Raw genomic sequence first — 18,710 nt, 5'->3', positions numbered from 1 at the left:
GGCAAAAATCTTTCTGTGTCAAAAATCACGATAAAAATGACAAATATCTATTTCTACATGATAAATGTAGTAAGAAAAAACATAAACTAGAAGATTTTGCATTGTTATAGAGAGTTTCGAGTACCCGAAAGTAAACTATAAAAAACTGATCGGTCTATGGTTTTCAATACGTTCTACATCGGAAATTCCGGTGAAGGAAATGAAACTAGAAAGAGACTTACATACCCTATTCCGCCTACGTTGAAAAAACTATACACGACCACACATTGGTCATCGTGACGTTTCAGATTTATGAATTGGAATGCATTTGCGTATTTCAATACGTCTAAAGAAATCCTGACGCACTCTGAAATGTGTACCTGGTACGCCAGTGAATTATTCGTGATCCTATAATACATGCACATGTACTTAGGCCAAGTTAAAATGATTTTTTGCTTAATGAATTTCTGGAAAGCGAAAAAAGGAAACAAACTGGGACGATTTTAGTCCTATTTCATCACGAAATTACATTTTGAAAGTACAAACTCCAAATCAACTTATGCGAACATTTTATATATTTTTAAATTAATTCTAACAAACCCCAAGGAACAGACGACAGTTGAAGTATCTGAAACATTAATTATGGCACAAAGGTAATTTCTGATGTGTTTCTGATACTACAATGCAGAATTTCTTTATTTTTCTTTACTGTTAATATATCCTTTTTATCTCATTTGTTTCTTTCCGAAATTGTTGTGGCAATCCATTGAACAAAAGGGCAACTAGGCAGTGTGGCCTTAGTTGAAAAAATGGATCAGTTTAATTATATAGAGAGGTAGATTACTGACATAAATAGAAGTTGTATTACCAAATCTCTTCCTTGGGATTACTTAACTAAGAACTTGAACCATAAATAAACTATGCATGGCAAATGATCTACTATTGAACTGTAAACCCTTCTTTGAGGTGTAATAAAATACCCTGCTGACCAATACCCAGTAAAATAATTGTGTTCATATGCTTAACTTAGTAAGACCTTACAATATTTTTTTACCAATGTCAAGCAGATATCTATCTCTCATGTAGTGTTTTCTTCTTCATACATAAACCTAGCTCAAGGAGGACAGTGAATTAGTCCTTTAGAAAATTATTGGTAAAAAAGTCATCTAAATTTCTTGTCTGCATGGATACTTAGTCTCTAAAATTTGACCGTAAACTTTGACCTACGATTTAGAAAACAAACTGGGCCCCAGATTTCCTGAGGTCTGAATATATGCCTAATTAAAGAATTTAGAACTGCAATAGGGTTTACTATAATAACCACGGTGGAGAAATTTCATAGAATAATGACCATAAGAATTTTACAGAATAAAAAAATGATAGTTTTAAAAGACATGTACTTTATTAAGAGTGTTCACAAAGATATTAAGTAAATGAAGAACAGACATGTGTAAGTATATCCCTTTCTGTAACTTTGTTGCTGGGGAAAAAGATTATGCAACTTATTTGTGAAATTAACAATGTTTGAAGGAACTAAAAGGATTTTAACCTGTTAAGATATTCCAATGATGTTTGAATCAATTCAATTCACTGTTACCAGTAGGTGAAATATTAATTACAAGCAACATAAAATTGAATTCTTTATTGCCTGTGAACAAAATTTATTTAAATTAAGCAATGTTAAAATATCACAACATGAAATTGAGCAATAAGTGTACATAATGTGGTTCAATAAATAAAAGTACCGGTACTGACTTACATATGCATTTTCTGGCCTTGGGTAAGACATTGACTGAGTCCCAATAAATGATAACCTAGCTATTAAAATATGACTGAACATTTAATTTAATGATAAAATGACAACCTTTAATCAACAACCACAAAAAAAAAAATCCTCCTAAAAAGAAATTTGTTAAAGAGATAATCAAGAACAACGACGACTTATCAACAGACAATAGAAGTTTTTAACTAAGAGTACATGTAGTAAGAAATTTAAATGCCTGAAACAAATCTGGTCCCAAATCCTGACTGACATTCTCTGAAAAAAAAAAAAAGATATTGGACTTTGAACTTTCATTCTAAATCCAGAATGAAAACAACTCTCAGGAACATTAACTTTGATCTCTATATAAATAAGTATATAGAACAAGTCAGCTGTAGGAATGGTTGATATAGATATTTCTATATTTAAATGGCACTGCTTTATCAATCTTACAATACTGAACTATCTACCCTACCCCTTCAGCACCTCAGGGAAATGAAGCAACAGAATATGATGCATTAGAATATATAATAAAATTGTTCTGAAAAGTTCAACTTAGTTACATTAAATCTACAAAAACAGTATGACAAGAGTAGAAATGATACGTTTATATATGTAGCTCTAATCCACTACCATATCAGCCATCAGCAATCTGAACTGAGTAATAATTATTATCTAGTACATGTACATGTATTTAAAAAAAAATTAGTTCAACTAATACTTTGATTTTTTGTGTAATGAAAAATATATTTAATGAAAACAAAAATAAAACAGAAACAAATATCAACCGATGATCAACGATAACATTATTTATCCAGATGTTTTTTTTTTCTGAAGTATTGTTACTTAGCATCATAAGGAATTCACACTGCTTCTTCATTACTTGTGAAAAAAACCATTAATATTGAAACCTTTGACGTAAAAATAGCAATATCAATTAACATACAGATACTTAACTTGCATATTTTGCAATAATGGTATGATTTGTACTGAATTTCATTATTTTCTCATTACAAAATAAATAATACAGATCTAACTAAACCAGACACTGTCTAACAGTGAACAATACCATCTATATGAATATGTCAATATACAAGAAAGATCAATTAAAAGTAGATTAGTAATAGTACATGTACTGAACACAACAGAAAGTCAACTGAGACAGAATCACCCAGAGCAACAAGACAGTAGAAAACAAAATTCATTACAAATCCATATCTAGATAAAGTTGGGCATGTGTATTTTGATACCCTGAACAATCTGAAACCACATCATCTGGTATCATGATGCTGTTACTGTGTAATTTTAAAATATTGAAAATAATCTTTTACACAGAACAGTCAAATCTGTCTTTTGTAGTAACATTTAAATAACTAGGTATACTATAAAGCCAACCATTTACTTGTAGTTTTTGAATAATTATGACAAAACATGCATATGTAGTATGAAAGTTATGAGTTTTCTCAAGAAAATAAAATTTATGCACCAACATCTAAAGACATAACATGTACATTTACCAAGACAATACTTGTAAATATAGAAATGGACGGAATTATCTTCATAAATACAATAAAATACATTTAAAATTTTTTTTCTTGCAAAATAATACTGTATAAGAAAAGTACATGGTCATTTAACAAAACTCAATGTGATACGATCTTAATTCAAAGTCAAATGTGCAATGAACACTCAAAATAGCAAACGCTTTAGATGTTCATTTGATTTCACAGCACATCTTTACACACAGATGAGAAGTTTTTTGCTCCACATTAATGCCCCAGGAGATGGTCTGGTTTTATATGGTGTGTGGAGTCCAAGTTACCACTCAATTCAAATGTCATATTGATGGGTCTTCTTCGTACAGGAGCAGACGCGATCGCCGAGTTCGTTTGGAAATTAGCAAAATCTTCGGCATTCCTGAAGCAGATAAATCCAAATGTAAATATGTTGTCAAAAACTTTAAAATAGTAAATGAAATGGCATGGAATTTTCAGCATTTACAACTAAGAACATGAAGTTCAACTTAAATCAAAACAATAGCTTCCAAAAAAAGATGAAAATATAAGATACATCCTGCACTAAGGTAACCCATGAAAAATGAACCAACAATATCAAAGTCTCTTTATTTGTTAAAAGAATTAAACATATATAGTTATAAACCATGACATGATCTTCCACCACCAGTTTAGATGTCCTTAATGTAACTTTATCTAACAGAAAATGGATCAAACATAGAAATGGCCTGGTTGCCATAAACAGGAAGTAGAAGTGCAACAGACATTTAAATCACATCCCACAATATGGAATCCCATACTGAAGTTGCAAAAAAGGAAAGGATATGATGCACCAGCTTCTAACATAAATACAAAATAGTAAATACTTTCAGGCTATCAACATATATCAAACAAAATTTGAGTACATGTACAACCTTAACTAAGCCTAAGTGATAATTTCTATTCTAAAGTTATAACATCAACTACATACATATTATATAACATAATTGTCCAAATTTGAAACATGATGTTAAAATCATACACAATTTTACCTAAATATCTAAATTAAGTTAAATTGCTCCCTTAGTACATGCATTTTTTCTCAAGGAGCATCAATGTATTAATCCAGACCTCTTTTAGTTTATTCTTAGTTTCATCAATTAGTTTGCATGCAAACACTTAATCTCAATCATCAAACATATTTCCTTACGGGGTGTGGGAGATACCAAGTTTGGTATTTCTGGGGTCTGTACAGATAAAATTGGAGATTCAAAAATATCTGGAAAGCTGAAACCAAAATCATATGTGATGAAATACTTATAAAGCTAAAACTCAGACATAGCACAACTTGACAATGAAGCTGAGACTGATTTCTGATGACATGATAGCTGTTAAAGGGATTACTATATAAGAAAACATACTAGAACAAGGGGAGATAATCATTTACTTATATAATGACTGAGTCTAGAAGATAAATTAATATTCTTATTTGTGGACATCTTTTCATTCTGATGTCATACTTTCTAAATTCCTTCCAACATATTTAACAATGTGCTAGATTAAATCATAGTAAAGTAAGCTTTTAACTGTAAAATGACCTAGACTTGCTACAAGATTAATTGTATATGCTCAATTGCTTTTTAATATTTGTTTCTACTGATAATATTAATTATAAAATCTCAATGGTATCTGTGGTACCTCATATTTCTCTTACAGCTAAACTTTAAAAAAGGAAAACAAATCAGAAAGGGACTCATAGCAAGTCTATGGACTCTGTTAGAATCAATCAAATGTTAATGAAATGATTAATGGAACACTGCATACCCATCAAAATTCCTTTTTAAGTTGATACACTTCAACAACTTTTGTTAATTTCAATGATTTTTTATGAGTAAAACTTAATGTACATTGTTAGAAATCAAATTTAACAAAGTTTAACAACAACTCTTTAAAATCTTGAATAGAAAGAACTATAATGGTGAATTATCTCCCCTTGCAATCACAGACCAAAAACCATGATGAGTGAAGAATTATGTCTTGGTGAAAAATGAAATATTATTTAGAATTTAAAAATATGGTAAATCAAAACTTCTAAAACAAGCAAAAATAATCATTTATAAGATAATAAATTTCTGCAAATCTGCTGGCAAAATATTATGTTAGATCAGCCTTAAATGTCATTTTGTTCCTTTTTGGTTTTATCTGCAGAATACTTGATATTAAAAGCTGGCAGTGATGCAATGTTTATTACAGTGCTAGTGAGAACAATAAATGATATAATGACAGTTGAAAGTCCAATTTTGAAATATCAAAATCACTCAGTGATATCTATTGAATCTATTTGATATGATGGTCATTTTAAAAATAAAATAAAAATAAACAGATAACTGATGCAAAGAGAAATGAACCATACAAAAATAATTGTATAAATATGTCCTAGTATGATTTAAAAGAAAAAACAAAAACATAAAACAAAAACAATATGGCAATGTTTTCAGTACAGGGTTTTCTTCACAACTCACTATGGGAGGTGGGGAAGGGTTGTGTAAAACATTTAACACAACTGAAACTACTGGTTATTCAACCATGACTAAAAAACTCCAGTTATTACTAATGGAATTATGATAAGTGATGCTTAAGCATACTTTTCTTATTTTGTGACTGTTAAAATGGCACGGTGTAATGGTGGAAGGAATGACTAGCGGGACATACATACAGCCACTCTAAATACTATACCTTGGTAAAAATTAACTGATTATAAGGGTTCTGTAATGAATGATACATACACATGATAACTGGCAGATACTGAAGCTACATTTGAAAGTAGTTCTTTAAATGGAATTTTATAACTGTAAACATGAGCTGGTATGTATAGAATATAAAATTCCTTAAGACAAGTTTCTAATGAAATTTATGATACCATACACATTTTTTATTTTTTGCATGATATACATTGTACATTTACTTTATTTAGGGGGAATTTTATGTCACCAAATCTGTAAGACACACCTTTTTTCCTCATTTTGAAAAATAATTTAGAGACTACCAGTAATCTTAAAAATAATTTTTTTTTTTACATTCAAAATATCCAGTATTAATTAAATTTATACACAAAACATAGTACTTTCAATGCACTACTCATCCTCAATTCTTGTAGCACCTCAAATCCTTCCTCAACTTAAATTTCGACCAATCAGATAAATCATTACTGAAGATCTGAAGAAAAAATCAAGAATTTAAGGAAACTCTCAATTTCAGATTTTCATGAAACTGAAATGGCCAGATATGTCTTGGTAAACTTCATTTCCATTTCCCATTTCAAGATTTTTTTCATTAACTTTTACAATCTTAGAAGCTTAGAAGTTAATTTTTAATTAAGTTTAAGAAGCTATCACCCATAATATATGTAGTAAGTCCTCTTACTGAAGCATTAGACTGCTCTACATATAAAACATGTTTTTAAAATTGTCTTACCAAATATCTATATTAGTTCATAAATTCAAACCTGTACCCAGTGCCATTCCTGAGTAAAATATACCTGATGGAAATAATTGGGCTGTAAAATTATCAATATTTACTGATTATGGTAAAATGACATACAGTGATGTCATCCCATTTGTCCTGCATTTGAAAATTACAGTAAAAATAAAGATGAAATTTTGTTGGACAAAATTAAGGTATGTACTTGTTAAGTAGTAGTCTTTGTAAGAATCATGCAAATTCTGATATAAACTCCCAAAAAGGCTACACATTTGCTTTATCTGTCTGCTCTTAGAGATTTTTTTTTTTTTTTGGGGGGGGGGGGGGGTTAGTACAATTACAGTGTTATCTTCCTTAATTTTGAATTCTACAGTACATTCTATATAATTTTTATCTCCTGAGAACAAGGGTTATATTTTGAAAAGCCACATGTTAATTTCTGTTTACTATAACATTCTAAACAAAATATAAAAAAATAAAAATATGTAGGCTTTCCAACCAGGAATCACATTTTGCATGAATCTTACGTAGAGTACTACATTATTACCAGAAAGGGGTCCAGGATTTCAGGTTAGGGGTGTAAATAAAATTAAAGGACAAGTTAAATGAGGCAAGAACATTTTTGAGGGTAGTATTTGTGCAAAATCAAGATTTCATGCAAACAGTTTTTTTATCCAATTTTTGAAGAGGCATACGCATGGCACACCCTTCCTTGGATTTGCACCTAATTATCTCCTAATTATGATGAGAAAATCAATCAGTAAGTAATATATTCATTTTCTGATGAACGTTTGACCACATATTTCAGTTTTACAACATTTATCTATTTAATTTATTTTTAACTTCCAATGACATATCTTAGCAATCGGAACACCACAGCCATTCTAGTTTAAAAAAAGAAAAACCTCGGAGCCACTAGGCCAATATATCTGTCCGGAATTTGAGCAATCCAATTCTAAAGTTATCGTTAAACTGCTTGAATTTTTTACCATGACTTTTTTTCTTAGCTCCTCACCTCGCACCAAAATTCTTGAAAGAGTTATTGCTCTTTATTTCTAGTGATTTCCAACTAAAATTTTTAGCACCACCTGGTGGATAGAACTACTTTGATTCAGGTATGACTACAATTCTGGCAAATTTTTCAAGAAGAAATTCTCCTTTCTGCATCCGAGGTTATTTTTTAGTGAAGCGGAAATAGCTAAGTAGTTCCAATTGATATCTTAGGAATCTTATTTTTTTTCTAATTACATGTATAACATTTTATCATACATTTATATTTTTGTTAAATTTTCTCATTAATAATTGAATATTATTTTGCCTTTTTATTGTACTTAAGTCACTGTTTTATTGTCAATAAATTAACAAGAATACAGTACAATTAATACCTGATAAAAACTTAGCTATTTTAGCCATTTAAAAATAATTTTGCAGGACAAATGGGATGTGTGGTTTTTTTTCACAAATGTAAGATAGATGGGTATACAACTCATGCTATACTTCATAACTTTTAAATTAACACATTCTTATATGTCATCCTAATCAATACATGTATTACAGAGATTCAGAATTATTCCATATTTTGATTTCAAGAAATCTTCTATTAGGAAATTTGTTACTGTTATTTGGAATGTATGTTTGGAATGACTGAGAATTAACTATGAAATAACTCAATCAACAGAGTTTAGTGAATGATCCAATTTAAGCTTTTTCATTAATTCAATATTTCAATACCACTATTCCTAACAGGATTCCAAACAAATTTTCAGACCTAAATTAAGTCTTTTAACCCTGAAATGCAAACCACTGCTTTCTCTTTTAAGAAAAATATCTACCACGCAAATACATTTTAAATTGAGCCAAATTACTAGCAGAAACCCTATGCTAACCTTACATACCAATTATTAAACTGCTTATCTGTATGGTAAATATAAAATAAACTTAAAAACAATCAAATGATAAAAATACAACAAAAACCGATGTGAAACCAGCTTTTACTAAAAATTAATGTACCAGTACATCCATTCGTGTCTACCGAATATTTTTTTTTCTCAAACTGTGCACCCATCAAATCATAGAAACGTGCTGATAAAAGGGCTCATTCAAACAGAAAATTAACCTTACAAGATATCTTCAGCAATAGGGTATCTATATGAGAGGTAAAAATAGGCAAAATTGCTAAAATCCTATATCTTAATAGCATTCATACAAAGTCTTCTAACTTCATGAATAAGCATCATTACTAAGTTCTGCATATTATAGAAACAGGTAATAAAACTTTCCAAGGGAAATGATATTAGGAACCAAAACAGGAGTAGACATATTTTGCAAGCAATATACTCAATACAAAAAAAAATTGTAACAGTAAATTCCATAATAAATGAGCAGAGTCCTTCTAAAAGCAGGATTATATAACCACTTATAACTACAATGCATTGATGATAAATTTAATAAATCCATTATCTGGCAATTTAAAGTACTATCTAAACTGTGATCTAAACTAAGTTAGACCTATTAAATACAGTGAAACTTATAGATAGCAGTAGTTTACCAAGCTTAGTATAATACATCACTGATTGATGCTTACTTAGATCTCAGTATACCACTTCTAGCCTTTACTTGTGTTGCTGGTTCTGGCTCTGGCTTCTCTGATAGATTTGTGGTCGTTCTTGCAAGTAGTTCATCAAACTGCTTTCTAGGTATTCCTAAATATACAATCATACAATTGATAACATGAAAAGGAATGGTTGTCCCTATTACATGTTATTTTGTATTTGTTCTTATAAGTATATTCATAAGTTACATTCAACTTTCAATACATGATTTTCAATATTATACAGATTTCTACATCATACAACAAACACTAATTCATGTTCTACTGTTGGTTTTATTGGAGTGCTTTGTGAAAAACTGACTTACCAAGTAACAGAAATAGAATTTGTGAATATTGGTACAAATATAATAAATTTTAAAATCCAAGTGTTCTGTAACGTACAGGATAAATAACTTAACGACAGCTAAAATTAGATTGGTATGGGTAATCAAAAATAATTTTGTCAAGTAATTTTTCATGCATCACTTTGATTCTAGCTTATTTTAATGAAAATAATGCAGGAACATGAATAGAACTACTGAGAGTGATAAGACAACATTCATGGCCTAAACTAGTAGAGTTATACTTTTAAAGTGTCTTGGTAAAATACCTATCATCTGGGAATCTAATACTGTTCCAGATACATTGTAATTTTAAGGTTTTTTTGCAACATTATTCAGACAATGACTAAAACTGTTTTCTAAGAAAACTATCTTACAGACGCTACACGCAAAAAAATTGTATTTACATTTATAAAACTTTTTTTCATGTGTTACTATATTTGCCAACGCAAAAATATTTATATTGGAATCCTTCAAACTCAAAAGACAACGTTTTAGTTAAACAACAATTCCACATTACATCAAGGCCTAAATCTCTTTCTTTGGGAGGGAAAGGAGGAGCAGTGAAAAACCTATTTATACTTGCTTTGGTCAAAAATAATTTGATAGTAGGTAAAAATTTTAAAGTGTACTATTTCAACCATTAAATTACTAAACAAAAAATTTCATTATACATATTTAATTTGATAGCAAACATTAACAACAATACAGTCCTTACTTCATTAGTCAGGTTTGAGAATCTGTATACTGTAAAAGCAGGTATACGTGAGAAATGGAACACAAGTGATATGAAAAAAAGTTAAATCTGGATGATGGGTTCAGAAGTCTATTTTGTAGACTCAAAATAACATTAAAATTAACAGAACAAAAAAATAAAAGGAATAAACATAAATTAGTATAATTAAGTTCTAGGAAATTAATTCATTAGGAATTTAAATTCAAGTGTTCTTACCATAACCTTGACTATTCACCTTGTCTAAGTGAGTGTAGTCATGCAAATAGAAGTGAAAGAACAAGCAATATTAAAGTCAGTAGTGACATACACATCATCCAGTTCAAACTTTCATATCTCCTGTGGTCATAAAGAAGCTTATAATGTCAAAATAAGATTTGGAGTATACACGTATATGATACTGGATATAAAATAATTTAATTTATTATCATGTAAGACATGTGGGAAGCACTTATTTAATGAGAAAATTCATAAATGACAAAAGAATGGAATGAAAAATCTACTGTGAGAAAATCATTTGATATGATATACAATGTAAATGTAAGTCACCTTTATCAAACAGCCAGTCAGAACATAGGAATACTACCAATTATAGAAGTCAAATTGATTCTGAGATGGATACAAACAAAATCAAAATGGTTGAACACTGATGGTTAAAACTGCATAAAACAGAAAAAAATAGCTTTGATGAATAAATCTTGAGTTTCGTTTGAGTATAGCTGATAACACTTTAATGCATTGGCTATGTTTTTTTTACTTTACATCATAAACATGAAATGCTAGCTTTCTTTGTAATGATGAAAAATGAGACATTTAAAGATATTATTTAAAACATGATCAGCAGCAAGTTTCAAATGCATAGACAAAATACAATCAAAGTTAGCTCAATTAAGTTCCCAAATGAAAGGTCAACGATGTGAGCAGTGTGTTCATACGCATGCATTTTTCGTGTTTGAAGATTTACGAGCTACTCATACGGTCTTCAGAAAAACTAACACAACATTATGTCAAACTACCAGTAAGAACTACATGACAGAAAAAAAGAAACCACCTGCAAATACATATATATTTATATGTATGAAAGAAAATATTGTGATCAAATAAGTCAAAGATTTAGTGTCTATAAAAGATCTACATGTATGGACCACAACAAAACCCATTTCATAGAAAAGTACAACTGCCCACCTTTAACAAAGTAATTTATACTTTAGTTAGACTCAGCCTGCTATCTAACACACAAAATAAAGGACTAACTAGGGGGGGGTTGGTCTTGGTTAATGACACATCTAATGACTAACATTAATCTAGCTTTATTATGACCACATCTGATATGCTAACTCACCTTTCATCATGTAGCCTAAATAAATATTCAATAAACTCTAACATTGTTGCCTACTATACAATAATATCTTGCCTAAATATTTGCCCATAATAATACATACTATTCAAGCTAATGAAGCATAACGGTACAAATATTTTGATAATTTCAATCATAAATTATCTTTGAAAATTGTTAAATGGTTTATGAGAGTAAAATATTTGCAAATGATGTCACTGTCATTGTGAATGAATATTTTAGAAAGAAATTACCTGAACAGAGATAAAATCACAAGTTAGATATTGATTAGCCTACTTCTACAGATAGAAAAAAACATTGAAGAATCTGAATATCAAAATTGTTTTCTTAAAATACTGACCATGATAACTTCAGTTGTAAGGTACAAATTTTTCAGTACTCAATGACAGTTTTTACACAGATTCTTCAAAGTTAAATTTTATTTTCAATCAAAGGAAAAAATCCATTTTTATTCCTCGCTCACATTTGCATTTTACCATTTGCTTTGAAATGATGACTGAATAAAGTTTTATTAACATGATACAATCAAACTGTATCAAATACATTTATAACCTACAACTTTAAATTCAATATTTAAGTTTTGAATTTTATATACAGCACAGCAAATGTAAACCTGGAAATTTCCATGCCATAATTATCATAAAAACTGCATGTATATATGTATTTATCATGCCTACTAATATACCTTCAAAAATATAGGGTCTGAAAATATAGGCAGTTTTACTAGGTGCTCAAATACAAGAAAATACTACATGTAGTAAAGGGGATATTGTTATCATAAGTTAAAAAAAATGCATAAAAATTGGATATATTTAAGACTAAAGAGTGAACACTGTGTAACAGATTGGAATCTACATTAAAGTTACGCTAAATATTTGGTTGTGAATCATATTTAATAAATTGGATTGAATTTAAAAAGGGAATGAAATTCTACAGATAAAATAAAGACCAACAAGTTCTCAAGAAACATAGAAAGTAAATTGATCTTACCATGTGTATATCTGAATAAGGTTTAAGCTGAGGTAAGTGTACATACCCCTCACCATAAAAAGCTTAATTACAATATTAAAATACAATTTCTTACCTGGCATCATATAACCTGGAACTTTTGGATTGCGAGGATCTTTAACTGGAGGTAACTCTTTGTTCCCTAAGAATACATGAGATCATGAGTAATGTTTATTCATTTAATTATTATTTCCTTCAACTTTACTTTAAATAAATCTTAATATATTTCTATTAGAAGAAAAAAATGTCTTTAGATAAAGTGATATAGATATTTAAACCCTAACAAGTATGATGTAAGGATCATTGCTTATTTTCCATATACCATCAAGAAAAGCATCAGAAATATTTTCAATGCTATACTGGAGAAAAAAAATAATATATAAAAGACTGACAGAAAAACAAACCTACAGATAATGAAAATATTCTTTACCTGATATACCAAGGTTTCACATGACTTAAATGTTATAACTATACTAAGTATACAACACTTAATTTTGATAGTTAATGTCATTAGAACATTGGAATAATCTTTGGAATTGACCGATCTCACTTTCCTGGATGTTAAGAGATTCTATAAAGCATGAGGGTAGGTAAACTAACTGAAAAATGACAGTACATTAACAAAATGATTATACCATCTCCATTACTAAAGTCACCAATTGTTCCTTTCCTAAAAATCTCTTCTCTCTTCTTTTTCTGTACCTCTTTGGAGGCGTGCCAATTCCGCAAAAACTGGCGAGAAGTTTCTGTGATTTCTTTACCATCAAAAATTTCTATGATAAAAATAAAAAACAGAATTGTCATCGAATTTCCAATGATTGTGTTGAATCATATATTTTTAAAGTTATTACCATGATGAAGATACAGTAAAATTTGTCCGACCCTAACTGCTTTTAGACAGAGAGCTTTGTTTGGTTAAGGCAGATGTTTGGTTATACAGGTTCAAAAAGTACTGAATTCAGAAAATATTTGGTTTACACAGTATACATGTCTATCCAGGGTTTGGTTTACACAGTATACATGTCTATCAAGGGTTTGGTTTACACAGTATACATGCCTATCTATGGTTTGGATAGACAAGTTTCACTGCATAATTTCAAAAATTCAAAAATGTGTCCACAATACAGAATGAAATACAAAATGTATATTTGTCAATCACACAATTCATATGCTTGAATTAGAAGTAAAATGTGAAATTAAATTTGAAGACTTTTACAAACAACCTACCTAAATGTTTAGCCATCACTATTACCCTGTCCCTATATTTTGCTTTATGACACAATGGGTTTCCCATCAAATCTAATCGCCACAATCTATTCCATTGTCCAAAGATATGTGCTAATTCCTTCATATCCATTAACTGATTATCACTAGCATGAAACTGTTGCATTAATATTAAGCACTCTAAGTCATTAATACTATTCAGATTATTCCCAGAAACATTCAGCACTTGTAAACTTCTCTGCAAATAAAAAAAGGAACATTACCTATTGACTAACAGCCATGAAAGCAGTACTGGTATTACATGGTTAAACAATATGGCACCTTTATTAGTTACATTTTCATAGCAGAAACAATAATCTTGAAAATTACAATGGGAAAATGCGTTAGTAATGTACAGAAATAGTGTAATAGGAGTTGGAAAATTTGTCCTCTATTTAATTTTCATAAAAATCTCATGCATCCATCTAAAATTATAGTCAGTTGTTTTTCACAACAAATAAATATTAATTAGTAATTTCCGATTATTGACAAAACATCATCACTTTTTAGGGGTTGAAATCAGCAATGGACTTTCTATGTGCATCTGGATGATATGCGGTGAGTTTGGTAATTGACCTACTAAAAACATCATTTAAAAATATTTTAACAGCCAACTTATAACTCAAAATCAAATGTATCTAAATTATCTTCCACCAAAAAATAATAGACCTAAATAGAGAAACCAAGTTAGATGCCATTCTGACTATTTTTCCTTTTCTAGATCTAGGATTTCTTGTTTTACATCTTAATTGTGTAATATTCTATCTCTCAAAAGGAAATTAAAATCGCAATGAAAACTGTTTCATAGTCAAACTAACATTTTTAAGAAATACTTACTGATAGAGAACGTATTGTTCTAGGGTCAAACAGGAGTTTTTCTCCTGGAGGTAACCTTTGATTTTCTATGTGAAGTTCTTGAAGGCATTCAAGTTTATCAAGACCCTCTAATACTGTAATACAGTTGCCACCAAGGTACCTGGAAGACAAAATAAGTGCCAAGTGTTTCTTCTATCTTTTTTCTCGATTAAAATTACTACTATTACCAGGTGACTATTCAGCACAAGAGGAACAAATCAGCTGAATACAAACCCTTCTCATATTTGAACTATGATGCTAAACAAGATATAAATAATCCTTATTGAAACAAAATCTACAAGATGTCATACATATATAATACATGTATTTCGAACTATACAATGAAATCCAGGTTTCATGCTTTTTTGGTCATATAACAATTACTTCAGGAATTATGTTTGGTGATGTGAGATAGAGATTGACTAAAACAAACATGAATTATTCCTAATGTCTAAAGACTAACCAAATTGGTATGTTGTTCTTAACCACAAGTATTCATCAAAATGACAAACTTCAATGAACCCAAAATGTAACACTGATGCACTATACAATGCATAAAATAGTATATTATATTATCATACAGAATGGAAAGTTAGTACTACATGTACTATAACTAGATGATGTAACAAAATTCTTCAACAAAAAGAGTAGACTTGAGCCACACTGACACACACTATAGGGCCCTCAATTTGGTGGGTTGGACATAAAAACAAAACTGTTGATTGATTTGATCTGTTGAGTGGGTTGACGAAATACTTACAGTTTTGAAAGCCTCATCAGTGGTGATAGATTTTCTATTTTACTGATGTCATTGTTTTGTAGATATAACATAGTAATATTTTGATTCTGATGCAAGAGAGGAATCTTATTCAATTGGTTGTCATACAAGTAAAGAACTGATAAGTTTTTACACATTGACAGCTCATCGCTCTGAAAGGACAAAAAAATAAAATAATAGAGATATTTCAGTCAGTGTTCAATGTTAGATAAAAAAAACTGTAAAAACAAGGCAATGTCCAACCAAATCTTCCTCCTGTAATTCCTCTGAAATTATTAATGAATATTTGTTTAAGAGAAAAGAGGGCATTGTAGTATAATTCCTGCAGAAGACAATATTTCACGATGTAGAAATGTTAATTCATTAAAACTATGATTACTGGTATTAATAGGGCATGTAAGTCTTGTGACTTGCCCATGTGAATTCAAAAGAATGAGTCCTTCACTCTTATTCAGTAGCAAAGGAAGTAGTTGTTTATAGACTATAAACCATAATATTATCAACAAAAAGCTCTTACAATTATATGGAGAACAAGACTTACCAGCCCTAAAGACAAATAGATTTTCCATGTTTATTCTGATCGATTCATAGTTCCCTTTATCTTATAACATACAGTTTTGTTCTTCTTTAAAGTATCAAAGTATTGCATAATCCAAATATTTTCAAAATTTAATTTCCAAATTGACTTCACTTTTCAAAACAATTTTGACTTTTTCTAAATAATTACAGAAGCTAGATAACACTGTGGAGAAAATAAAAATACTGAAGATTCATTTAACATAACAAAAGATAGGTTTAATTCGACTATTTTCTTATTTAGCTGACTCTGATCGCACCTGTCTTGGTTTTGTGCCAGATATATGTAATACATCATTCCATTACGAACTTCATGGTTACCTAAAGGACTATTTACTTACAAGAGTATTCCCAGCAGAAAACTGAATGGAAAAAAAATTGTGAACAATTCGATCTCCACTGTACAAGGTGACAAATGGAACCACTGAACAAATGCCGATAATAACTTTTGAAGATTCAAATGTGTAATAGACTGTGTTGAATTAGCCCCGTTCTGTAATTTAGGCAAAACACAGTATGATATTAGAAACTATTATTTTGTGATTAAACTTCTTACACACCCACCAAATATTACAGCAGGCTTATGTGTATTATGTAACCGTGTGTTCAATGATGTATATGTTCATGCGATATGCAAATGTCCAGCAACGCTTCCAATTCAAGATATATTTTGGAGCCTACTAGTTAAAAATTTTCTGCTATTTGTATTTACCGAATTATAAGAATATGACGAAGATCAGCTGAAGATCTTGCTTAAGAATTTATCTGTATTAATTACATCTACTTATATTTTCTGTTTGTCTGCATGATATGTATAAATAATTGTTTGTATTGTCATTATATCTCTTGTAAGAGGAAATAAAGTTATGAATGAATGAATCTGTCATTGGTCAATAATTAGTTGCTCTTCAGTTTGACATCAAGTTGGTCACTGAAACATCAAAAAATTATGTAGATGGGTTTTGAGTCTGTTAAGTCAATTCAATACTTATTATTTTTAACTTCAGAGTTCATTAGCAGTACATCATCAAAAATAATGATAAAGGTCCCATTTTTTCCCTAGTGTACCTATATACTTAAATAAACATAAAATGTATGTAACATCATTTACTGTAAAAGCACTTCCATTTGTGAGTACAAATTTTTGTGGTTTAGGGAATAATCATCAGTCAGTAGATTCTACAATATGTGGATTTGACAACTCTATCATGCAAACAAATGGAAAATTTCCTTCATGTTAGGAACCAAATTTCATGGTTTACCAAACCCATAAAAACCATGAAAATTGGTACCCCTTGAACACTAATACTTTCACAGTAAATACAGCAAGCATATTTACAATAAATAAATACCAAATAAACCATGAATGTTGACCTACCACTTCATCAATGTTACGGTCCTCAAGGTAAAGATGTGTTAATCGTCGTAAATACTGTGACATAGATTCATCTCTCTTCTTTTTAGTGTACCCAGAGGTACCTCTGGCAATCAAGTCAATGGTTAATTTCACCATTGTTGATAAATTTTATCTGGCTCAATCACGTGGCATCCACTGACTCCATGTCCTGAAAATTGAAAACCAAATTCTATGTTAACTAAATAATTAAAAGCCAAAATAGAAGAAACTTAAGAATGCATAAAAAGTTCTAGATCTGCTAGTTTAATCTTTATGCTGTTTTTAAATGCAAGTGTTGTAATTCCTCATACATTCATGAACTTTCTGCAAACTTGAATAAATAGACAGGTTATAAATTTAGGAATATATGTATCCTACATGTGTACTCCAAAGCAACCTTAAGTCCATTTAAAGACCTCCATTTGATGATTTAAAATTATTTTTCCACAAATTTTAATCAAGTACACATATATTTTTTACAGGATGAAGTTCTCATAAAGATTATCTATAGCCTACTTTAGCCTATGGCCTTAGAAAAACTGAGTCTGACTCACTTGCACTTAAGCTTTCGCATTATAATATATTAGATTTTTGTTGGGAAACAAATTAATCGTTAGTGATTTGTTGTGTGAAAAAAATACCAGTACAGTTGTATACCAGTACTTATCTTGATATAAAACCAACCATATCATTAAAAGGTTTACTAACATAAGAAATAAAAACTCATCACGAAAAAAACGTGAAGCTGAAAGCATAATCACGTGATCAGTTGTTAGGTATGTGTTGCTAGGACATTTTTGCCAATTAACGCTTAAAACTACGTATTTTTTGTTAATTTTCTAAAAATAACGTACTTTAACTCTTGTTTCGACCGTCTAACCAACTATGGACACCTCTAACAGTAGAAAATTTCAGAAATACACAAGGTCAATATTCTGTCAAGCTTCTACTTGATATTCGAATGCAAACACTCCGATGATCGATGTCAGTGCCCTAGTTCCGAGCTTAATATATTTATTTATTTTTTTAAATCTAACATTATAAATGATGACATTCCCTTGTGATAAAAATAAATTGTTTTTACCATAAACAAAATCTG

The 18,710-nt window shown here is 29.8% G+C and overlaps 1 protein-coding gene across 13 annotated transcripts; it reads right to left on the bottom strand.

Moving 5' to 3' along the window:
• Positions 1-1,606: 1,606 nt before the first annotated feature.
• On the bottom strand, positions 1,607-18,587 carry LOC148629373 (protein phosphatase 1 regulatory subunit 42-like). Of its 13 annotated transcripts, none has more exons than XM_088549838.1 (11): positions 18,466-18,587; positions 17,594-17,780; positions 15,622-15,791; positions 14,844-14,982; positions 13,971-14,205; positions 13,379-13,516; positions 12,820-12,885; positions 11,721-11,735; positions 9,299-9,416; positions 8,836-8,859; positions 1,607-3,658 (listed from the first exon to the last, which is right to left on the bottom strand). In XM_088549838.1, the coding sequence occupies exons 2-11, from the start codon at positions 17,726-17,728 to the stop codon at positions 3,511-3,513; spliced, it is 1,188 nt and encodes a 395-aa protein (XP_088405964.1). In that variant the 5' UTR covers positions 17,729-17,780; positions 18,466-18,587; the 3' UTR covers positions 1,607-3,510. The 13 variants fall into 13 exon arrangements, with proteins under 13 accessions (XP_088405964.1, XP_088406056.1, XP_088405978.1 ...); XM_088549930.1 differs by lacking the exon at positions 8,836-8,859 and adding an exon at positions 5,971-6,000; XM_088549852.1 differs by lacking the exon at positions 8,836-8,859 and adding an exon at positions 4,445-4,521.
• Between the last annotated feature and the right edge of the window lie 123 nt (positions 18,588-18,710).

This window comes from Perna viridis, chromosome 1, assembly GCF_037379345.1.
Source record: "Perna viridis isolate PV_CMFRI_1.1 ecotype Kerala chromosome 1, ASM3737934v1, whole genome shotgun sequence".
Lineage (NCBI taxonomy): Eukaryota > Metazoa > Mollusca > Bivalvia > Mytilida > Mytilidae > Perna > Perna viridis.
The sequence above is the reverse complement of the archived record's forward strand: the minus strand, read 5'-3'. Positions and strand labels throughout refer to the sequence as shown.